The sequence below is a fragment of the Manis javanica genome, chromosome 7 (genome assembly GCF_040802235.1).
Source record: "Manis javanica isolate MJ-LG chromosome 7, MJ_LKY, whole genome shotgun sequence".
NCBI classification, from domain to species: Eukaryota; Metazoa; Chordata; class Mammalia; order Pholidota; family Manidae; genus Manis; species Manis javanica.
This window is the reverse complement of record NC_133162.1, coordinates 127,724,003-127,750,199: the sequence shown is the minus strand read 5'-3', so window position 1 is coordinate 127,750,199 and position 26,197 is coordinate 127,724,003. Positions and strand designations below refer to the sequence as shown.

Here is a 26,197-nt window from a genome sequence, read left to right as displayed (position 1 = left end):
AATGTCATTTAATAAAGAATTCTGTTGAAGGCTCCCTTTGAACAGTTATTGACTGAGAAATAAACTATAACTTTCTTAAGCGATGACAAATTACCCTAATTTAAGATAACTAAATCATTACTATTATCTTAGAGCCTTTCACATCATCCTATTTATTGTAACCAAGATTGCTATTTTAAAAATTACCTTCTATATATTTTGAGTAGGATATATTTTATTATCTTCAAAGAAATGTTATAACTTGAATATAAGAATTTTGATTAGAAGTTAATGGTAAATAATGACATTTATCAGACCTTGAAACAGGAAAATGGACAGTAAACATTAAGCACAAAATTTTTAAGTCAGCATTTTATAGTAGTTCAATTATTTTATAATGTACTATAATAGGCCCAATCATAAAATTGTGTTCCAAAAGTCAGATTCATTGTTTCTGAATTTCATCTTTTGCAAAGTAAACCTAAACATACTCTAATGCCATGGCTTCTTGTGTTTATCAGCATTTTTAGATAAATGGAAATTGGATAGTGGTGAATAGAGTGGAATGATTCAAATAAAAAAAAATAATGATTTTAAATAAAAAAAGATGAAGTAGAAAACACTATAGAGAATTTCTCAGATTGATGTTAAATAAAGACAAGATTGTCTTAGTTATGGAATCAGTAGCCAACCCTGACACACAAAGCTAAAATCTTGTACATTATTTAGAAGCAATAAATATAGCACTCTTGACTTAAGTGGTCTTGCAGATGTTAACAGTCCTCATTTGTAGGAGATCTTATTTTATTCAAAAGCTGCTTCATCCCACTAACACCCAAGTCATCTCACTTAAAAAATTCCTTTTTAAACATAACATTTTAATGATTCAGAAGAGCATGGAAAATATAATATATAGCTAACTATATATCCACTACCCTGATTTTACAAGTGTTAACATTTTGCTATGTTGGCTGTAGATCTTTTCTTTAAAAAAAGAAGTTACAGATAAAACTGAAGCCCTCTTTATTTCCTTCCCAGAATCAGTCTTCTCTCCCCACTGTAGAGGTGATCATTTTTCTGAAGAAAATGTACCCCTCCTGCCCATGTTTTTATACTTTTACTGCGCATTTGCGTTTTTGTAAATGATGTCATGCTTTGTATTTTTAAAACATTTACATAAATTATTCCCCTTTTATTATTCTGTAATTTCCATTTTTTCAGTCCACATTGCTCTGAAGTCTAGGCATATTAATATATAAATATTTATTTTTTAAAAATTTTCTGAAGTGTTTCATTGTATAGATGTACCATTCTGCTATTGATGGATGTTCAGTTTGTTTCTAGACAATGTAGCATGAACATCCTTGTCATGTCTCCTTGCAGATAGGAATAATTCTTTCTATACTGCTTTCTATATTGCTTCAATGAGGACTTTTGCTTAAGCTGGTTGGGTGGATTTTGTTTTTAAATTAGGCACAGTCAATTAAAGAAAAAAACAGAATTCTATTTTCTAATTCAGAATTATGTCTTACTATCTAGCTAAGTTTAATATTTTATTTCTTTCTTAGAGCCTGTGATACAGAAAAGAAAATACTAGGAAATATGTAATCAATACCCTTATTTTACTTGGAAATGGTGTTTCTATTTAGGAACATTTTTTTGTTTGTTTGTATATACAAAACTTGTGTTTAGAATACCAGTGGTATGTCCCCCTCAGGAAAAAAAATGAGGAAGGTGTGTTTTGTATCAGCATTTGAATGCTGCTTTCTGTAGATGGAATGTTAGGGTTGAAGAGAATCTTGTCCACTTTTCTCCTGCCTACCTGCTCCTACCTACCCAAATTGTGATAGAATACTGACTAAAATAATTCAGGAAGTCTGTGGATCCTGATTTCTCATTTCTTATTTCTTTAAGGAAATAAACCAGTAGCAGAGTATACCTTTGATTCTTTTTCTCTTGATGTTCCAGATTTTACTTTATCTTGTGGCTGATCAAGAGCCAAATTATTCTTCCTTGCTTCACTGTCTTCAAGTAGGGAAACGTAGTTGTAGCTGTTATCTGCAAGACAAAAACCTCTTGGACATAAATAGGAAACCCTTGTTTTTTGGTACCACCTGGAAAAATAAAAAGAATACAAATCAAAAACCTAATTTTAAAAAGTAGAGATTTTATATTATGAGTTTTAGAATTTCTTTAGACAATAGTTACTTTGACAATTTAGATTTGCCCATTTCTATTTTTTTCACTCCCGCTAACTAAACACACAAAAACCCTAACTCCCCAAATCAGTGGTGTATGAAATATGTAGAACTTAGAAAACGAGAAGTAAGCTCTTTGCAACTTACCATCAGCAACATCAATTAAACTTTAACATAGGCTGTATTTTTAGGTATGCATATAATTTAAGATAATTATTTGCATTACTACTCCATGATTATAGGAAAATTAGAAAATGCAGACATGCCAAAAATATTAAAAAATAACAGGCCACACACAATTTCTATCACCTGTTTAGGTCTTTTCCTATACATGTAAACTCACTAAGAATCTTTTTTGGGGGGAACAAATACAATAGTATTTATTTTTGTATCCTAATTTGCTCATTTTGCTATATATTATGAATATGTCTCATGTTAGTAAGCATCTATTATCATTACTTTTCTTGGCTACATTAGCTCCTCATTTTATGGAAGACTGCAATTTAACTGTTGGACATTTCTTTATTTCTAGTTTTTCATTATTAGAAAATATACTGTGATGAGTATCCTTGCATATGTATCTTTGATACTTGGACAAATATTTTTTAATGATGTTTTTGGACTGCAATTTTTGGTTTAAAAGGCAGACATTTTAAAAAGCTTCAGCTATTTATTGGCAAATTGTCTTCTAGGAAGTTTTATCAATTTAAGAGTTCCATCATATATTATATGTGAATATCCATTTTCCTGTATTCTGTAAGTGTTCATTTCTTAAACAAACATAAAATGTAACTGTACCAAGTTATTAAAATATCAGAACTATTCAGAAACAATGAAGAAATACAACAGAAAACTTGATTTCCACCTTTTCTCCAAGAGGCTCAAGAAATACATAAAAAATTAATATGAACATACCTTGACTGGAATTCACGAGAAGTAACTGTGATTTTAGTTTGTCAATAATAGTTTGTTGAAGTGACAGCTGTTCCTGTTGCTCACGTATTCTCTGCTCATAGTTCTCAGTCTGCTGACATAAAATCCAGTTAGCCTGGTGTTTACTGACAGACATGAACATACATTAATTGTCCATTAATAATTATATATAGATATGAGTTTCCCATTTGCCATTTCCTAAATATTGAGCATTTATTTATGAGCAAAACCTGGCTCCAGCAATGCATTTTGAATCATTACAAACATCAGTGATTTAAAACACTCGATGTAAAATTTTAAAAATAATCTTAAAGAAATTTTAATTAATAATTCAATGTATGGTTTCTTGGACCTTCTGTTAGGATAAAAATTTCAATTTAGAATTTCATTCTTAATGATAAAAAAAAAGCATGAGTGACAAAATGGATGCTATATGAAAGTTATTCCATAAAAAAAACTCAAATTAAAAAACTCAACTTAAGATTTCATATCTTTAAATAAACATACTTTTGAATACATTTTTAGAGTACAAAAACACAAAGGAGCCTTATAATTAAGGCTATGAAAATCAAAGTGATAAGTACAAATTATAAAATTATATTGATCAAAAACTTATTTTCTAAGATTAAGGTTTAAGAAGCAAAAGAACATGGATATCTTAAATGCCACAATTTCCCTTATATTTTAATCCACTCATGCTTTTTTATTGGAATGACTGTGAGAATTAATCAATGAAAGAAGACATGAGTTTGCAGTAAAGAACACAGATGTTGCAAACCTTCAAGCAAATTTGAAAATGTTGTACTACAATTACCAAATTAGTACAAAATCTTATAAATATATTACTAAAAAACATAGAGAATTCTTTACAAATTTCTAAAATCATTGGAGGAACAAATAGACAACTAAACTATAAATTCCTTGAGATACGAATGAGATCCTAATAATTCAGAATGTCCTCCAAGAGATACTAATACTGGATTTTGAATTGACTCTTAATCAAAGTTCCAAATTAGTGAAGCTCTATTATTTTCAGAGACTAAAAAGTCTAAAGTTACACTGCTGTTCCTATATTCCCAAAATAAATTAGCTTAAGAAATTAAAACTTAATACCACATAGCCCAAGTAAAAGGTGAAATTTATAATACACTTCAAACATGAATAACTGAGCAGGTAAGAAACCCAGTTGTGTGTCATTTTTGCATGTTGCCTAAGGGTAGTCTTAACATAACTTGCTACTCCCATAAAACTCTGCAGAGTAACTGGTAACAAAGCAGGTATTCTGCACATACTTAATGGAAAAAAAAATGAAATAAAGAATCCACATTTAAAAAAATCCAAATTGTATTACTATGAATAGAAGAAAGAATCTTGTGAGTCTGTCTGAATCATATGTCTTAAGAGTCTCAAAACTGAACCTTAGATACCAAAATCCAGTCTAGGGCTAGGATTCCTAGGACAAGAGATCTTATTCCTACATAAATGTACATCCAAGCCCCTAGAAAGAGTGGGTAGTTTGACTGAAAGAAGGATTCAAATGTTTATAGCAAATTCTGTAATGCCTTAAATTTGCCTCTGCTGAAGAGTCACCAAAGCTGAGGAATCAGCAAACGCGTTGCTGTTACAGTCTCCTCTATCTACTGCCATGTATTTAGAACTTTTTCTAAAGAACTCAAAGATTTTCATAAACATTACCGATACTTTCCCATTCTTTCGTTATATTTTGATAACCATATACATTCTACTATCCAGACATTAAGTCAGCAGTACAAAAAAACTTAGCAAATTACAGATAGGCCCAGAACAAATGTTCAAGCGTCTCTCCATCCTCCATCTACTTTATATTTTTTTCCCACCTTAAACTAAATGACCTATATTTTCTTTTGGAACCAACTCAGAAAGCTTCTGCCAGGTAATTTTCATCTTCCAGTCTCTGGCTTAAAAATACACTTTAGCACAGCTGTACATAACAAATGAATAATGCTAAAAATGTATCAATTCAGAAAAACAAACAACTATTTCATGTTGAAGTTGTGAACTATTTCTTAAACCACTTAATAAAGTATTTGATAAATTCAAACAAATTCTAATTTAAAAACTGATACTCAGCAAGAATAGCGATGGTCCACATTCTCTTACTGCTCTTTTCACTTACTTAGATTAATTACAGTAATTATAGTATTCTAATCTAATTGTCTAGATGTCAGATATCCCTTTAGATTATGACCTCCTTTAGGGCACAGACTATTTTCTTCTGATATCTCCAGAGTATAGCAGAGTGCCAGTATGTTTTGAGCTGCTCAGAAAATATTAGCCGAATAAATGAACTAATTAAACTTTAAAGAAGTATCAGAGAAATAGATGTACCTTCAGAAGTTACCTGAAGGAATGGAGAAAACGCTGTGTTTTTATTTCTATTAAGGGAAATAGGAAAAACAGAGACAACGTCAGTAGGTGAATAAGACAAAAGGAAATTAAGTTTGAGAAAAGGGATACAAAAGACAGGCAGCATCTTAAGACTTTTTTTTGCAAACAAGGGAAGCTTATACTGTCAGAAAAAAAAGGCACAAATTCAAGATACATATTCAGGAAGCAATATAAAGATTTTGATCATAAGGCTATAAGAGGGAAAGTACAGAAGAGGACATTACATGAAAATGTGAAATAACCAATAGAATTTAGTTTATTTGTTATGACTGGAAACTAACTTAAGCAAGAAGTTTTTTCTTTTCTTCTTATTAAATGCTTTTGTTCACTGAACAGATCTAATAAACTTATAACCTTGAAGTCCTTATAAAAGGTTGGATAATTATTGCACTGTCACCGTATTTAAAAAAAACAAAACAATTCAAAGCAAGTACATTCCAGCCCTATCAAAGACCCCACAAAACAGAAAAATCACTAACAACCACATTGAAAATGTACAACAGCAATGTCTTGTCAACACTTCTGTACAGAGCACAGACATGACAGCTAAAACAGACAGAAGAGAAGATGCTTTTGACAGCCAGTGTGTGTGAATGATTCTTTGAGTCAGATGGCAGCAACAAGTTACCAACTAGGAGATCTGCATGACAACTAACCATCCATCTGTATCAAACACCATCTGGCCAAGATGACTCTGGCTTCTGTGTATTTGACACTCCTTCCAAATGCAAAGACTAGCAAAACAAGTGGTCTACCATCATGTAAAGAGGTAAACAGGTATTTAGGTACTTGTGCCATAATATACTTTGCATTTTTTCTTAGTATTCGGAAGCAAAACTTAAAATTATGATCAAATGTAGTACAAATCTTAAATTTACTAAGAATAGTTGTCTATATACTTTCAACTATCATAAATAAAGCAAAAAGCTTAAGAATTGTTCCTTTATCCAGACAAAATTTAAATCCATCTTCAAAACTAAGGCAACATATTCTCTATCATTTTGGACATACAGCTGCTCAAATTTTCATGAGTTTCATAAATATTAAAATACTTCTATAAATTGAATTTTTTCCTATTGGTGACACTGAAAATTCTCATTTTTCACATTTTCTAAAGCACTTATTTCCTAAATGGGGAAAAAAAGTTCAAGTGTCCTTATGTCATGAGAATACTCTATTTGGGTTAGACACTTTCTCTTCTCTTCCTCAAGAACTAAACTCAATATTCTGAAAAATGCTACTGTTTTCCTCCAAGTATAAAAAGAACAGGAATTTAATAAACGTTGAATGGATTAAAAGCACAAAAAGAAATAGTCTCAATTTAAAAACCTTTCAAACTGTTGCAAGATTAACAAAGAACAAAAGCTTTCTTGAAGTATTTGCTTGGGTACCATAAATGCTTTAATTGGGAGGCTCTACAGTTTATGAGGAAAGACAATTAAATATTAATTATCCCAATACATAGCACTTTAGACACAAACTAATTGTCTTCTCTTGAGACTTTAATAAACATCCATTTTAATTTTAAATTAAAAAAAGTGTATAAGATTAGCAACTTGGAGATCCTGGTTTATAAAGCTCATTCTTCAACCATTCTCTGCTATATTCTCTTATAACTAGGTGATAAACCCTGCCCTTCCCCATCCTCCTGATACCAAGACTTATGGAAGATCTGCAATTCGACAGATTAGATTATTTATCTGATTATCTAATATAAGGTAAAGTGCTGATACCAATTTCTCAGCATGCCAAATGTAAACTATGACAATTTTTATTTTATGATCATGTGTTTTGGCCCTGATTAATATACTTAGTCTCTTCGAACTTTGGTTTCTTTCTCTTTGAAATGAAAATAATATTTACCTGAAGGACTGAAGGAGATTGCATGTATAAAATGTCTGGCACATAATAAGCTCTTTGTAATGTTAATTCCTTTTCTTTAATAATGAGCAAGTTGTCTACATAATATCTATTATCATAGCCCATGGTGTATATACCCATTAACTGAAGTCCTGATTACCACTAAACACAGGCAATTTGTCCACCAGACTTACCAAACAACCACCCCACGCTCTAAGCCAGTTTTCTCAGTCTTTCTTCTAGTTCACTGTAACCTAGGACTAAGAAGTATCTTTTTCAGAAATCAGTGTAGTACCTCCACTGAATTAAAAACATTCTGTCAAGCAAAAAAAATAAAAACCCTGCATGTTCAAAGTTTATGAAGAGATAGACTAAAAAAATGATTAAGAAACAATTAATGGCTGTTGAAAATCATAAAAGTAGCACAAGTATTGAGAGAAATGTAAAAAACCGCCAACAAATGTTCACCATCACCAAAACAAAAACTCAGATATGTAAAAAGTAAACAGTGACAGTATTTTCCTTTATTTTGCCTTCCATTCCTCCTCAGAGTTAACTGTTATCAACACTCTGGTATGTACCTTTAGGAACTTCTTTATACATATACACACACACACACACATGTATATGTTATCTTATCTCTTAAAACATGAACCATTCTGCAAAACAAATTTTCAACCCATCATCATATGACCATTTCACTGAATATTTATTATGAACCAAAATCAGGGAGCTTTATTTCCTTTATTTCATACTTAAACTAACCTTCTGAGGAGATTATTTCCCACATTTTATAGATGAAAAAGAAGTACAAAATAATTTGCGCACAGGTTCTCAGTAGTAGTAGAATCAGGATTTGAATTCAGGTTTGCCTGGCCACAGAGCCCAAGCCTCTAAATAACCACTACGTTGTATTATGTGAGTACCTAGCTCTACCAAGGTCTTCTTTTTGCTATATACTTTTCCCTCTGGCAATCTCATCCTCAGTGGCTGGTTATATGCCAGACTCAAATTTCTTCCAGCCCACACCTCTCCTCTAAGATCTCCAGGTCTCTCTCGATCTATGTGGCCAAGTGCTACTAGGAAAGCACTTCAAATTTTACTTACTCAAAACTGATGATTTCCCTCCAACTACTGCCCCCAACCATACCAGCAGGGAAAACTGGGTCCTTTGCTATCTTTCCTTCTCCCAGTATAAAGCACTATTATCTCTCCAGAAAAATATAATCACTCTTGACATCTGCTTGTTCTATAACCAATCCATTATTGCGTGGCAATTTTAATCTTAAATCTCTCAAATCTATCCAGTTTTTCATCTCCAATATAGCCATCACAATTCAAGCCATCACAACCTTAATGAACTACTGCACAAGACTGTTCTTCCCAAGTCTATCAGCCAATCCATTCTCTACACTGTAGCCATTGTGTTCTTTTTGGGTTTGCAAAATGCAAATCTAATTTTAACACTCATTTGTTCCTCCCACCCCTCCCCACCCCCAAAATCTTAAATGGCTTCCCATTGCACTTGGAATAAAAAAAACAAAAATCCTCAATGTGGCCTTTAAGATCCTACATAGCTTTGCCCTGATTCTTCTCATTGCACCATTTCCCTTATACCTTAATTCTTTTAGGCCAATGGGTCTTTATAATGTAGGTCCTTGTACTTGTAAAGCTTTCCTACTCTACCTTTTCGAAAGTCACTTCATAAAGACTGTCCTCTCTGACCTCCTAGATCAGGTCAAATCCCTGACATTCTAAGAGCAATTTACCATTCCTCCTGATACTCATCAGAGTTTGGAACCTTATATTTCGTCTCTGCTTTACTAGGCTGTGCCACTACTCCATGAAGCAAGGAGTATGTCTGCTAATTACTGTAGGCCCAGTATTTAGAACAGATCCTGATACAATATATTGAGTAGGTGCTCAAAATATCTTTGAATATCATAATTTAAACATTCCTTATTATTAATGCATCTCAAACATAATATAGCATAACTATAAAAGTCTCAACAGGATGTAGTTCTGGAAATAAAAGCTTGGAAAAAAGGATACAAACATTTTACATTCTGATAGGTGGAAATGAGTCTGTGGCAAGGTACTGATAATGTACAATAGAAGAAATAAGGCTTTGATCAGAAATAGCCAGAAGCACCTCTATTCTAGTATCAGTAGTTCCAGCACAGAAAAACCAGAGCAAACTGTTTTATTCACACCAACACTTTACAGAGACATAGGTTTTTGGGGAACAGAGAAAGGAAAAAAAAAGAAGAGATGTAGACAATTTACATCTTAAGTGAAAATAAAGGCATTTTTTAAAATGAAAGTATGATTGATACACAATCTTATGATGGTTTCAAATACACAACATAATGGTTCAACATTCACCCATATTATCAAGTCCTCACCCCCTCCAGTGTGGCCACTGTCCATCAATGTAGTAAGAAGTTACAGAATCATTAACTGTATTCTCTGTACTGTACTACCGTCTCCATGACCAACCTATATTGTGATTGCAAACTACTGTGCCCCTTAATCCCTTTATCCCTCCCCTTTCAACCTTCCTCATCCCTCCCCTTTGATAACCACTAGCCCCTTCTTGGTGTCTATGAGTCTACTGTTATTTTGTTCCTTCTGTTTTGCTTTGTTTTTATACTCCACAAATAGTGAAATCATCTGGTATTTGTCTTTCTCTGCCTGGCGTATTTCACTGAGCATAATACCCTCTACATGCATGTTGTTGCAAATGGCAGGATTTCTTTTCTTTCTGTGTCTGAATAATATTCCATTGTGTATATGTAACACATCTTTATCCATTCATCTACTGATGGACACTTAGGTTGCTTCTGTATCATGGCTATTGTAAGTAGTACAGTAATGAACATAGGGGTGCATATGTCTTTTTGAATCAAGGATCTTGTTTTCTTCGAAATTCCTAGGAGAGGAATTACTGGGTCAAATGGTGTTTCTATTTTTAGTTTTTTGAGGAACCTCCATATTGCTTTCCACAATGGGTGCACCAGTTTGCATTCCCACTAACAGTGTAGGAGAGTTCCCATTTCTCCGCAATCTTCCCGTCATTTGTTGTTTCTTGTCTTTTGGATAGTGGCCTTCCTAGCTGGTATGAGGTAATATCCATTGTGGTTTTAAGTTGCATTTCCCTGATGATTAGTGATGTGGAGCATCTTTCCATGTGCCTGTTGGTCACCTGAATTTCTCCTTTGGAGAAGTGTCTGTTCAGATCCTTCGCCCATTTTTTAATCAGGTTATTTGTTTTTGGGGTTTTGAGGCATGTGAGTTCTTTATATATTTTGTATGTTAACCCCTTATCGGATAAGTTGTTTACAAATAGATTCTCCCATACTGTAAGATGCTTTTTTGTTCTGCTGATGGTGTCCTTTGCTGTACAGAAGCCTTTTGGTTTGATGTAGTCCCACTTCTTCATTTTCTTATTTTCCTCCTTGGCTGAGAAGATGTGCTCAGGAGAGAAGTTGCTCATGTTTATATTCAAGAGATTTTTGCCTATGTTATCTTCTATGAGTGTTTAATACAGTAGTTACCTACAACAAAGGCATTTTATGATTTCATGCAATCCCAGAAAACATGTTTTACAAGCTTTTAGAACTAACATCAGCTTTGAGGCTGAGAGTTCACATTTCATATGGGTCAAGACTAGCTCTAGAATAAAGCAACTGGACAACACAGTCCTTAAGGCTTTACATTTATTATCAGAAAACCATAACTTATAAAAAGACAGAGTACAGTCAAAATCAGTCTTATTTGAGGCCTTTTCTTAGACTCACTGGTTAATCAATAGGGCTCTTTGCTTAGCAAATGGGATGGTTTTAAATATTGTTTCCTTCATTTTTCTTATCAATACAAAGAAAAAGCAATATATAGGAACTATCTTAGGATTATGAAGATTTCCCTTCTATACAAAATGCTGATTTTTCTCTTTTAACCAAGAATTGGGCAAGAAGAGACAAATATGTTTTATACCATATTTCTCTTCTCAACAAAGAGATTTATAATTTTTGATTAATAATACAAAGAATCTTATGGCAAGCAGCTCAACTGCAGAAGTTTTCTGTAACTTAATCATTTATGAATATGGCAATCTGACTTTTAAATGGCAATGAGTCTTAAATTGATACCAACTTAACTTCAATTGCCTACAAAACCTCTATACCTTTATAGCTTCACTACGACTACTTTGTTATTAATGTCACAAATTACATCTTTAATAGTGTACTCATTAATACAGAATTTAAAATTATTTTTTACACTCTTGTCTTTTAAATCCTGTAGAAAACAAAAATTGGACTTGCAAACCAAAATTACAATACTGGTTTTTGTATTTGTGATATATTGACCTTTACCAGAGCTTTATATTTCCTTAAGGCTTCAAGTTACTGTCTAGTTGATTTCAATTTGAAGGATCCACTTCAGCATTTCTTGTAGGTCAGGTCTAGTGGTTATGAATCCCTTCCTTTTGTTTGTCTGGGATTATCCTAATTTCTCCCTCACTTTTGAAGGACAGTTTTGCTATATATAAAATTCTTGGTTAACAGGTTTTTTTCTTTCAGCACTTTAAACATATCATCCCACAGCCTGCTGGCCTGCAAGGTTTCTGCTGAGAAATCTCCTGATAGTCTTACTGGGGCTCTCGCGTACATGACGAGTCACACTTCTCTTGCTGCTTTCCAAGTCTTTGTCTTTTGGAAGTTTGAATATAATGGTCTTGATGCAGAGTTCTTTGGACTTTTCCTACATGGTGTTTGCTAAGCTTCTTGGACTTGTATATTCATGTTGTTCTTCAAATTTGTTAAGTTTTCATTTATTATTTCTTCAAAATAATTTATCTCTTCTTCTCCTATAATATGTATACTGCTCCATTTTATAGTGTCCCATAAGTCCCTTAGGTTCTGATCACTTTTCTTATTTTTTCTTTTTGCTTCTCATTCCATTATGTCAAATGATCTGTCTTTAAGTTCACTGACTCTTTCTTCTGCTTGTTCAAGTCTGTTCTTGAACCCCTCTAATAAAATTATCAATTCATTTATTTTATTTTTGAACTCCAGAATTTCTGTTTGGTTCTTTCTTTCTTTTAATAATTGCAATCTCATTGTTGCTATTCTCATTTTGCTCATATTATTGCTTTTCTGATTTCCTTTAGTACTTTGATTATATTTTCCTTCAGTTCTTTGAGCATATTTATGATAGTGTTGTAGTCTTTGTCTAATAAGTCTGATGCATGTGTTCCTTAAGAAACTGTTTCTAGAAATTTATCTTGTTCCTCTGAAAGGGCCATGTTTTCCTGTTTGTATGCCTTGTGATTCGTTGCAAAATGGGCATTTGAATAAACAGCTAAGTCAGGTATGACAGAAAATAGTACCCCAGATAGCCCACAACAGGCCAGGGGGTTTTGAACAAGTTCTACTCCTCTCCTTCCTTCCTGAGGGAGGGAGCCAGCAGTTAGGCTCCTTCCTCCCAATTGTACCATGCCACATGGGGAGGAGGGTAAGTAAAGAGAAACTAGAAATACTGACATATACTACAGTTTTAAATGTGGCTTTTTCTTGCCTAGGTGTTGGCCTGGTTGCTGTTGATAAATGACTGATTTCCAGAGCTTCTATAAAGTTATTTCAGTCAGTTTGTAATTGTTTATTTGATGTTTCCATGGAAGAATGAGGGCCGGGAACTTCCTAGTTTACCATCTTGCTGATGTCACTCAATACTGAAATTTTTTAAGCAAAATGTAGGAACGGCAACTAGACTCACTACACATCCCCTGGGGCCTTTGCTACTATCAGAATGCTAGGCAACTTCACCAAGTTTATTTTCATGCTCCTCTTTTTATCTTGCTCTACTCTTTCCCATTGGTACCTCTTTCTACTATCACTCCAAATATCATCTCTGTAAAGTTGACTCCTAGTATTTCCAACCTTACTTCAAAGATGCACATTTCAATTGCCTGCTGATCATCTTCCCTTAACTAATCTTCTAATACTTGAACTCACAATTTCAAAATCAAATCAATTAATAATTTCCTTTACCAAAATCAGTATTCTCTTTTTCTGTGGGTGCATCATCATCATCAAACTTCCAATCATACAAGCTGAAAATCTTGAAACTTATAGAAATGGTATTTAAAAACACAAATCTAACACCAGAGCTTTTGCTCTTATCTGAAAACTAGAAGTATGAGCATTGTATGTATCATTTTATTACCAAAGATTCCAAATGAGTAATCACTAGCTTATTATACTTCAAAATTTAATCTCATTTTTGGAAGCAGATAAGGACAAATTAGTGATTTACACTTGGTATATTTGATTCTGTACTTTAAAAGAACAATACATGTTCCATAATAAAATCCCAAGAAAAGTCAAAAGGAAGTATACAGGTCTTTTCACAAAAGTGTTTTAGAAAAAGTTAATTTACAAAGAGACAATGAATGATATCAAAGTATAAAACCTAATGTGAGAACTCCTATTTCATTACAGTACAGAGAATATAAAAGCCACTAAATTTGAATTTCAGCAAACTTGTCCTCTCACTTTAAAATGGGAATAATTATGTCGCCTCCTGAAGATTCAGATGCTTCTGTAATCCCTTAATATGAAGCGGTCTAATGTCCTATCATATCATAGGTGTTGGACAATGGAGTTAGGATGTGGGAGAACAAAAAGGTAAGTACTATCTTACCTCATTCTTGCCACTTCTGGGCCATTATTTCTTTAAAAGTAAGAAAAAAGCCATCCACAAGACATTAAATTATACATCTCTCCTCAAAACTGTTTTCTTCCAACATACTAGTCATTCCTTCCTATTTAAGAATTCAAGCTCTTCCTTTCACAGAGTCTCCCTAAAAGCTCCTAATCCTACCACTATTCTAGGAGAAGAGCTCTAGTCAGTTTCATGAATTCCTCAATCCCATTCCAGCTATCTACTTTCATGACTTATTATGAAGACAGAAGCTTCTAAACATTAATATTTATTCACTGACAAAAAACTGTCCTTTGAACTCTTACATTCTTTTATGTCTGTATCTGTTCTCTCACCTCATGAAGACTTCAGCCATAAACACTCTTCTTAGTCTATTAGACTCCTCCTAGGTTAGCTTCCTTATGATTTTAGCTTACATCTCAAAGCACATAATGTCAGTTACTTTTGTATGCACTTGCTGGACACCTAACCATTCTTCTACTCTTAACTTTGCAATATCCTAATCATGGACTTGGCCAACTACTAGTTCCACTTCTACACCAAGAAAGCTGCTAAAAAGATGACCAACAAACATTGACTGATACCACCAAATATTCATGGGAAAGGTTGGAGGCAACATTTCTCTTTCATTTTTTAACTGAAGGTATTTCAATTCTGCATGACCACTTTCAGAATGTCCTAAAAACACTTCACTCAGTAGATGACCTCACCTTGTACTTCACAGAAAAAATTGGACTCTTACATGAAATCCTTGTTTGTTTGTTTTTGATGTCTCTTTTTTTTGTTACCATTAATCTACAATTACATGCAGAACTGTTTGTTTTTTAAATAAATATGACATTTAACATTGCATGAGTTTAAGTTGTACAGCAAGTTACTGATATATTTATAATTACCATTCTACCAATTTTTACATTACATAACACAATATTATTGTCTATATTCATATTGTGCATTCATTCTCTTTGCCTTATTTACTACTTGTCACAAGATTATACCTTTAACCACCACCAATTTTATCCCCACTCCCCATCTCCTGGTAACTACCATTTTATTCTTTTTTTTACACGTTGGACTATATTTAGATTCCACATGTCAGTGATACATGATAAGCCTTATAACTTCTTGCTACCACCACTTCTTCCTAACTGCAAACTTAGCTTCATTTTCAGTTATTTTTTTACTCTTGTTCCCTCCAGTTCTCATTTTTGGGAGTACATGGGAGATGAGGATAAATTAGTTCTCAGAGGAATAGGTGTTTCTCTTCTTGTTCACAGTAAATTCCTTACCCCATTTCTGAATCTCTAGTAACCAACTGGTTGACCTTATTTCCTTCTTCTTACTCCTGTCCTTTAAATATTCCTTCACCTTATCCACTCTGACTTAGAAATGTTACCTATATTCAAGGCTATAATAAAATCTGTTGTTCTATAATCTCCTATCTATACTCTCCAATTCAGAACTCTACCTAGGCTTCTAAATCCGTATTTGCAACAATTCATTAGACATTTTCACCTGCTTGTTCTACAGGTAACTATAGATCTTATACCCCATCCGCAAATCTGCACTTTCTTCATTCTTCATTTTAGTCATCAGCACCATCATCAATCCAGTCTTCTATTCCAAATATTTGGGTATTATCCTAGAATCTATGCCATCACTTCAGAAGTGGCCTGCACTCAGGTGCCAACTGATTTCCATTCTACCTCCTAGATAAATCTTACCTCTCTCCTCCAAATTATCTGTAATGCTTAAGTCCTCATTTTGATTGCTTGAAATGGTTTCCATTCATTTTTTAAAATTTGAAGTATATGTATATATAACATGTTTATTAATATTTATTTATGATTACACAATTGACTCCATGAACAACATGGGTTTTTGAACACTTACTTATACATGCATTTTTTTCCAATAAATGTACTGGAAAATTTTTTGGAGACTTATGATGACTTGAAAAAACATTTTCTTTTCTCTAATTTACTTTATTATAAGAATACAGTATGTAATACAGCAAACATAAAAACATGTTAATTGACTGTTTATGTTATTGATAAGGTTTCTAGTTAACAGCAGACTCTTAGTAGTTCTGGGGAGTCAAAAAGTTATATGCAGATTTTTGACTGTACAAGTTGTACATAAAGTACAACTTGATGGTTGACTATTTTTACATTCCTTGTTCTCAGAACATTGCTTAGCATTAATATGTTTGTTGAGTTGAATTCTACACTGTTTTTCATCCTATCTATCCTCCACCTTACTGTCAGGAAGACTTGAATTCTACACTGTTCTTTATCCTATCTACTTGACATCTTACTGTCAGAAGACTTTCTAAAGTATATATTAATCCTTCAGTAAATTTTGATTGAATAACAATACAGTATAAACCACTTTGTCATATTCATTGTAAAGGGCCTTAATCTATCTTCACAGGTTCTTTTTCTGTACTTTTCTCTAGTTCTTGTTTTTGGAGCCATAGCATCATCTTATGGTACATGGGATGCACCATAAAGTCTCTCATGTCTGAATTTTTATTATATATACTTTTCCCCTGCTTGCAAAACCCTTCTTCCCTAATGTATCCACTCCTCCTAATCTTAGCCCAAGTGATGATCTTGATAATGGACTTACGACCTGACACGCCTAGACTGAGTTAGGTACCTCTTCTCATAGATTATACTGCACAGATCTTTACTGTAGCACTTAGTATGCTGTGGTAATAACTACTGATATTACTTTTTACCTTCTTTACTTATTGGGAAGTTCATTAAGGGCTTAAACTATGTTTCATTTTGATACTGAACCTCATTAAGGACTCAGTACATAGTAGACAATCAATAAAGTTTCTTTAACAAATCAGGATATTTTGAATTTAATATATAAGAATATACAGTATATATTTTTTCTTCTCTTATTCTTGAGTACCTAACAAATATATACAGAAAAAATTTCTCTTTCCCCTCTCTGGGAAATTGCTGATGTGAGCAAAGCTTCCTCTATGGCAGATAAGATGTTAAATTACAAGAAATGAAGTTGTTCACCATTGGTCAGTGCAGGAGGAGGAGGAAGTAAAAATATTCCTGTTTCTGCCTTAACTTAAGAAGATCTCAATACCCCTCTTCCCTAATTCTGTGCTTCCTAACTTTTCTAGAATAGGTATAGGATTGTTGAAGTTTCATATTAAACCTCATGGGAAAATAAGAAGAATAAAAGCTGGGAATTTTTTATTTTGTTTTTTAAAAAAATGATTATGCCTTATACCTGAACTAGAAAGGAATAGAAATCCAAATTCTAAACTTCATTTCAATAATTGTTAGAAAGCTCCCTATCATTATTATGCCTCTGCTTTTCCTATGTGCCCCTAATGAAGACCCATAGTTCATGTCTACCTATATAAGTGGGAGAATTATTTTATAAACCAACAGGAGAATCACAGAGAATGATGATGATTTTTAAAGAATTCAGGCAACTTACATGAGTTCTGTAGAAGATAATTGGAAAGAAGTGAGACAACTGTATAGTTCCTATACTCATGGAAGAAACTAAGAAATGCATGTCTAGCATACTTCTTAAGACCTCAGAATTTCACAGGCCAGTAAAAAATTTTTCTTAATTGAAGGAACGAACATAAGACTCCCCTACACATACACACTTCTTTTTCTTCTTTCCTTCCTTTTTCTACAACATAATGATTTGAGTTACCTGCAATATTAAATGCTCACCCCAACTAGTGTGGTTACCATCTATCAACGTAGAATATTACAGAATTACTGACTATATTCTCTATGCCATACTTTCATACCTGTGACTAATTTATAGTATTATTGAGATTCTGTGCCTCTTTATCCCTTTCACCTATTTTACCCACATACTACAACCCCTCCCCATGGTAACCACCAGATACTTCTCAGTGTCTATGAATCTATTTCTGTTTTTTTAGATTTCACATATAACTGAAATCATATGGTATTTGTCTTTCTCTGGCTTATTTCACTTAGCAAAATATTCTCTGGGTCCATCCATGTTTTTTACTCTTTTTTTAATAGCTGGATAATATTCCATTGTATAATGTACCATATCTTTATCCATTCATCTATTGATGAACATTTTAGTTTCTTGCATATCTTGGCTATTGTAAATAATGGGGCAATAAACACGGGAATGCATGTATCTTTTTAGATCAGTGATTTTGTTTTCTTCAGGAAACTACCAGGTAAAAACCTCCAGACTGCTTTCCATAGCAGCTGTACCAATTTACATTACCACCAAGAGGGTAGGAGGTTCCCTTTACTCCACCTAATATTTCTTGTGTTTTGGGTAGTGATCACTCTGACTGGTATGAGGTGTTATCTCATTGTGGTTTTGATTTGAGTTTCCCTGATGATTAGTGATTCAGAGCTTCTCTTCGCATGTTTGTTGGTCATCAGTATATCTTCTTTTGAAAAAATGTCTATTCAGGTCCTCTGTCCATTTTTTAGTTGGATTATTTGTTTTTTTGGGTTGAGGCATATGAGTTATTTATATATTTTGGATATTAGGCCCTTATTGGATATATCATTTGCAAATAAATTTCCCCATATAGTACGCTGCCTTTTCAGTTTGTTGATGGTTTCTCTTGCTGTACAGAAGCCTTTTAGTTTGATGCAGGCCCATTTGTTTATTTTTGCCTTTGTTTCCCTTGTCTGAAAAGACATATCCAGAAAAAAATTACTCATGCTGATGTTCTAGAGATTCCTGCCTATGTTTTCTTCTTCTAAGAGTTTTATGGTTTTGTGTCTTATATTTAGGTCTTTAATCAATTGTATGGTGTTAGATAGTGATCCTGTTTCAGCCCTCCACACACACTCTTTTACGTGTCTGAGCAGGATTAATTTAATATAGCATAACCTGCAGTGCTGGCCCTTGATTGGCATCTGGGAACCTGACTTTTGAAAACATTTCCTAAGTGGTAAGGTTTTGAACTGCTGTGCCAGCCTGCCTAAACTATACCATGAAATTTGTGGTGAACACCTACTTCCTTTCTGATAATCTTGGATTTGGGCTGTCAGGTATGTCTGCGACCAGCCCTTAATAAAAACCATTAAGTCTCAAATGGAGTTCCCTATACAGAACCACCATACATATGCTGAATTTTTGAAGTTGGAGGGAGAGGGCACTTTGTGTGACCCCTTACAGGAGGGAAAGAGCATGGGAAAGTTGCGCATCAAATCTTCTGGACTCTGCCTGAGTCTTTTCCATTAATGATCCGGTTAGCATCTTTACTATGTCTCTGTGGTGTCAGCGTCAGCTATGAGTATGCTGTGTCCAGTGTGTACTTCTAGAGTATCACAGAATGTATAACTACTGGAGAACCTGAAAACACTACTAAATAATGACACTAAGTAAGCAAACAAGTAACTCTACCTAATCATTTTATAAAAGTATATGTTAATAAAATTCTTTATTTTGATGGTATGGAAATGTGGAAACATATCAAACTAAAGGACAGAATTTTAAATTGAATAAATTTAGAATTACAAGAAAGCAGTTACACTATTCTTACTTTTATTGTTTTGCTGCAGGGCTCAACCTTATCACGTATTAATAACAGACATGTGCCTGGAAACTACTAGGCTAAGTAATTTTTGTCTGGATATACCTTTTCTCCAATTTGCTCTCTGAAACTCAAGTACTAAACAGAAATTTTACGTATACAGAGGTAATTTAAAAACTTCTGAAATTTAAAAATTTCCGAAACTTCTGGTAAGTCATTAAAGATTTCACTGAAATAGTCTATTTTTAACTGCTATAGTTAAAGAATGGACGACTTTATAAATTAACAACCAATATATTAAGATTTGTACAATCTTCCTGCCAGCCAAATAACAATGTAAAAAACAAAAACAAAAACAAAAACAAAACAAAACTAGCTGGGACACTGATACTTCTAACTTACAATATGTCATTTTATTTAAAATCATTTATGGACGACAACATTCTTCATCTTCCCTGAACACAACCACCTTAAAATGAATTTTCTCCACAAGTTACAATGGTTTTAAAAAAAAGACAACAAAAAATCTCACATTACATTAATATATCCCTGTATTTCAGTAATTACAGTTCTTCAAAGCAGCTTCTAAACAATATAATATTTTTTCAGTTACAAAAGATTCTCAAATTCGACTTACCAGGATAAACAACTTTCAAAACCAAAACCACATACCTTTTGCTGTAGTTCTTTTACTGCAGAATCTCTATCCATGCATGCTTGACGAAAGGCTTCATAAGCTTTATTGAGTTGCTCACCAATATTTTTATCCATTCCTCTCTGTCCTGTAGCATCACTATAAAGGATGGAGTAAATGACAGGTCTGGAAAACAATCAGAACAATTTATATAACTATTAAGTTACATAAATCTCATTTTGAAAATGTATCTCAAAGATAATTCTATACAGTTTATCATGAACATTACAGCACCAAGTACTATAAAGGTTGATAAAGAATAAAAATGTCATCTAAAATCCTGATGAGAAATATAAAACCTTAGCTTCTACAACTTTTAATATTCTTGACTAACACTCAAGAAGCAAGTAGGGTTCTAGTTCATAAAGATGCTACTTTTAAATTAGTACTCTATAAATGCAACCTAAAAATGGAAAAATATAAAGGCCATTTGTTAATACTTTATTATAGAAATGCACAACAGGATTAGCAACATGGGAAGGGATTTCTTTTTACTACACAGATAATTATTCCCACTTACAAGGTGCATTCTTGCTACACTGAAATTAGAGCAAAATTAAATAGATAATAAATGTTTGTGGATGGAGATCACACTGTTGTTATCTCAGAGTAATTAAAATGTGTGAAAATGGTCTTATTATAGCACAAAATCTAGGGAGCGCTGCTGTTGTGTTGCGCATTAAAAAAGAAAAATCACATCCTTTCAGTCCTACCCTCAACTCCCTATTAGTTTTCATCCTCCCTGCTGTTTCTGAACTAGAGGTGATTGACTCAGCAGAGGTAATTTGGTTTTATCATCTCAATTTGCATGGCATCTTTAGCCACATTCCTTGGCTCTAAGTAAAGGGCCCTCTAATGACTCTGATTCTTCTTGTCCAGCTATAAAAACCGTACCACAGGAGCTTTTCCTTAATCCTCACAAAGCTACAGAATAGACAAGTTCCCTATCAGTCGTAGGGAAGTTTGGGGGGTCCAAATTATTTAACTTCTTTATGACCGGAAATTCTTTATAATCTCAGTCTCTAACTTTTCATAACATCTTTTATCTTTGGGTACACAATGTTCTTTAAAAAGTTTAGTATTTTACACTAAGATATAATTCATATAGCATAAAATTTACCATTTCAAAGTATACACTTCTGTAGATTTTAGTATATTCACTATGTTGTACAACAATCACCATTACCTAATTCCAGGATACTTTTATAACCACAAAAAGAACCCTATACTTGGTATTTAGTCCTAATTCCCCTCTTTTCACATCTCCTGGCAAACACTAATCTACTTTCTCATTTCATGGATTTGCTTAGTTTAGATATTTCTTATAAGTGGAATTATACAATATGACCTTTTTGTCTAGCTTTTTGCATGTTGCATAAAATATCCAAGGTTTATCCATGTTGTAAAATATAATAGTACTTTATTGTTTTTTATGTCTAATATTCCATTTTATGGATATACCATATTTTCTTAATCCATTTCTCAGTTAACAAACATTTGTGTTGTTACAATACTTGTTATTTTGAATAAAGCTATTATGTGTGTATCCGTATTTGTATGAACATAATTTTCAATTCACTTGTACCTGTACCTAGGAGCAGAATGGCTGGGTCCCTTTAATATGGGAGAAACTACCAAAACTGTTTGCAAAGAAGCTGTACCATTGCAGAATGGCTGGGTCTCTTTAATATGGGAGAAACTACCAAAACTGTTTGCAAAGAAGCTGTATCTCCACTAGTAATGTGCAAGAGTTCCAATTTCTCCACGTTTTTACCAACACTTATTGTCATTTAATTATATGCCTCCTAGTAGGTGTGAAGCAATACATCAGTCTTGATTTGCATTTCTCCATTGATGCTGAGCATCTTTCCAATGTTTATTGGTCAGTTGTATATCTTTTTTGGAGAAATGGTTAGTAAAATTCTTTGCCCACTTTTTAACTGGGATATTTGTCTTTTGTTGAGTTGTAACAAAACTAGACCCTTACTGAATATAGATAATTTGCAAATGAGTTCTCCCATTTTGTAGACTGTCTTTGTTTCCTTGACAGTGTCCTGTGACATAGTTTTTAATTTTGCTGAAGTCCAATTTATCTTATTTTTTCTTTTGTTGCTGTTATAGCTAAGAAACTACTGCCTGATCCAAAGTCATATAGATTTTCACCCATGTTTCCTTTTAAGATTTTTATAATTTTAGCTTTCACATTTAGATTTTTGAACCATATTTAAGTTAATTTGTATATGGATTAAAGAAGGGATCTAGATCATTCATTTGCACGTGGCAGTCCAGCTGTACTGGCACCATTTATTGAAAAGAATATTGTTTTCACACCCTTGTTGACAATCAGTTGACCATAAACTGCAATGCTCTTCTAAATACCCAGGTAATATTTCAATCCTATCAGCCAATCTTTCACTTTAAGATACTAAATATACTCCTAAATCATTTCCCAGGCTTAATAAAACAATTTCAAGGCTTTTTTTTTTTTTAATGAGGATCACAGTGTCATTACATTCTGAAGAAATGGAACAACTGTGAGAATCCTATTTTTTTAGGCATCCACTTAGAAAGTTTGCTTCTACTTCTATTTCTGATAAATGGAAAAGATGAAATACTGTTAGGTCTGTCATGTCCTAATACTATGGAAAGGTTAAGTAATTAGCATTAATACAAAGTATCACTTTGAGTACTTTATTTCAACCTTATATCATTCAAAGGTTTTAAGGCAGTTCACAAAAATACACAAAAATTAAAAGGACACAACCAAAGAAAGAAAAATAAGGGTAGATAGCTACAAGGACTGTAATAAATTATAATATGCTTATGCAGAAATTAGAGGTTTTAAGTAGCTAAGTTATCATTGTATTAAAAAGTTGCCTGTTATGACAAATTGTCAGTGTAAACCATCTCTCTGTTTTTAGATCTGAGACTAGAGCTTTGAATTGGGAACCCATCTAGTTTCTTGTGCTCGATCACTGACTGGCCTGTGAACTTAGTGCAGGACCATTAAATCTTTTTGAACTCTAGTTTCTGTCTCCAATACAAAAAAGATGTTTGGACTTAATTTCTAAGAAACTTCTTTGTTCTACACTCTGTGAGTCTGTGAGTCTAAAAATTCATCAAGAAGGTGCATCCTTGCTTTTAAAAATGTAAATGCAGTACTAAAAATAGCTGTATCATATGCAAATAAATCATGTGGAGGCTTCACTTCAGGTCCTTGAATTAGATCACACAAATGTCACTAAGAAGAGTTACTGAGTAAATTCCATGTGGATGTATCCTATTTCCTGTAATAATGTATGCTGGGGAGATATGATTCAGGTCGATACAACTAAATAAATGACACATTTAATTCCTATCTCACAACCAAGGCAAGAATTGGGTGTTAGATCAGTGACACTGATCAGACAAAAAGCAAAAAGTCTCTGGGACCCAGCTAATTAAATTGGACAGATTTCAAATATTAACATCCTGAACTTTAAAGCCACTTGTTCCTCTATTTTTCTAAAGCACTTGTTAACTGTAAAATCTATTTCACAATTTAAGAGGCAGTCACATTTCAATTACATTTGGTCAGCCTTCGACAAAACTTGCCAGGCTCCAGGGAAATAGTCCTATTTGTAGTAGACATGCTCAAGCCCAAATCTAGTGGCTGCTCTCACTGCCCAAACCAAGGAGGTTTAAGGTAGAACCACCTCTGCAATGGACACACTCTTCTAGTCACAGTTTCACTCTTCCAAACAAATTTTCAGTAAAGCCATCCATAGTAATTTCTTTACTATGGGTTTGGTTTGCTGGTTTCCTTCCACTGCAGGAGGAAAATATTAAGTCACGGATGCTCCAGAAGATAGCTGGGCCCTCTGCCTCTCCCCAAGGGAATCCTCTTGAAGCCAGGATAGTTTTCATCCATGTACCTCCACGCCTCTGGCAGTTCCCTGGGTGGTGCCCGCAAGAAGTTCCTGTCCCAAATCCTGGGTCCAGGGTGCCTGCCCAGAAGAAAGCCCCCCAAAGTACTGGGAAGCAGTCTTCTTTCTCTCCCTGATCCCTTGGTTCAATAACGAAACTGTCCTAGAGTAGGCAAGGCAGCCTGCACAGGGGAGGTAATTTTATCTTGCCTTGGTAATGTTTCTCACCTCCAACAAAGGTGTGTAGATGGCTAGGGACAAACTGCTTTTAATAAAAAAATAACATATTTGTTTGCTTCCTACCTGTAAAGACACTATGTGGGGTATAGGAAGGGGTTTTAGAGATGGTACCACATGAGAGCTGTGTTACTTTTATAAAGTTTTTTTTACCAATTCCTCATTTCTTATTGTTCATATTCCCATTTAACTGATAAGGCTCAAAGGAATTAAATGACTTGCCTTCAGCTGCAAAGCTGTAAGTGTGTGAACTGGGACAAAGTCTTTGGAATTCTTAGTTTAAGGATTGTCCATTGAAGCCAACTGAGTAGTATTCTCCTGGGGTGCCATGGTAGGTATATTTATTGAATAAAACATTTACTGAGTGCCAACTCTGAGCAAAGCATGTGCTAGGCACCACTGACAGAGTGAGAACAAAACAGACGTGAAAGTTAAGTCTCACAAAGTCACCATTAGTCGTAACTTAAAGCATATATATATAAGTATACTGAGATATCCGAAGGCCATAGTTTGGAGAGGAACGTAATCACATCTTTTTAAGAGGTTTAAGAAAGGCTCAGCGAGTTAGGTGGCAGTTGAATTGGGTTTTGAATTATGTGTAGGAATGACCTAATTCATTTCTATTTGATTATCAAAATACCAGTTATCCTTTCTAAAAGATACCTGATAGCTATTAAGATGATTTTAGTGTTAGATAATCTCCATAATTCACGAAAACAGGCTAGGATTATAAGTATTTCTTATGCACTGTTCAGTTTGATTTTCCTGATCAGGACAACTCTGCAAGTGTGAGACAATTCTTAAGCGTAACAATGATGTTTACTTATACAAATGATTGATCAGACAAGTGCTTTTCCCATGATGCTTGAGAAGCAGAGGTGAGAATGAAACAAAGGACAAGTCTTATATCTTCTCTGGACCGCAATTCTCATTGCTATTAAAATGAAGGGCTTAAATGATATAATTTCCTTCAACTTGATAATATAGTATTTTCAAACAAATACATAGTATAGAAGCTTTTGATTGGCATATATGGCGATTTATGTTTCCTCATGAATGACAGAGATGTAAAAGGAGTAGCCATTTTGTTTTAAACTGCATGACAAACTAGGTCTTGGTTACAAACCAGCTGATATGGCATTTTATTTCAAGATGCTGAGAAGCACAGGGTAAAGTTATACAGGACATCCTGCAAGTAAAGAGATGATATGATTCTATGAAAATATGTGACATAACACTGTGAAAATGAATGGCTATTTAATAACATTTATATATTTCCTCCTAACACTTTACTAGATAGAATTTTTTAAAGTATAGGCTTTGATTCAGATCCCAGGATCTGCAATTTACTAGTCATTCACTTAGCTTCCCAGAGTATTAGTTTTTTTATCATACATAACTAGTAGGATAATTTTGAAGATTAAGTGACACCATATGTGAAGCTTGTATGTTGTCTGTTCCTCAATATCCATTCTCTTCTCTCCTAGTATTCCTGATTTTTAGCTGGGATGGCCATGTAACTATTATCTGGTCATTGGCAAATAAGTGTAACTTCCAAGACAAGCTCTCTTCTCCACCCTTTTCCCAGCTGGATGGAATGTTGTGGTGAGTCACCCAGAACACCATATGATGAGGGCAACACTTCAGGGATGGTAGAACAAGAATGAAGACACCTCAGTCCTTCACACTGTGGAGCTCTCAGATC

At 33.7% G+C, this 26,197-nt stretch overlaps 1 protein-coding gene across 4 annotated transcripts in view; it reads right to left on the bottom strand.

Annotated features, from left to right (window-relative positions):
- The window catches only part of TANK (TRAF family member associated NFKB activator), a 79,537-nt gene that overhangs the window by 25,493 nt on the left and 27,847 nt on the right, over positions 1-26,197 (bottom strand). For 3 of the 4 annotated variants that reach the window (XM_036996005.2, XM_036996004.2, XM_036996002.2), the window contains exons 2-4: positions 20,329-20,476; positions 3,093-3,204; positions 1,919-2,037 (exon numbers count right to left, since the gene is read on the bottom strand). In XM_036996005.2, the coding sequence (XP_036851900.1) occupies positions 1,919-2,037; positions 3,093-3,204; positions 20,329-20,427 (330 nt within the window). In that variant the 5' untranslated portion in view covers positions 20,428-20,476. The remainder of the gene's footprint in view (positions 1-1,918; positions 2,038-3,092; positions 3,205-20,328; positions 20,477-26,197) is intronic. The other variant, XM_036996003.2, reaches the window with a different exon arrangement.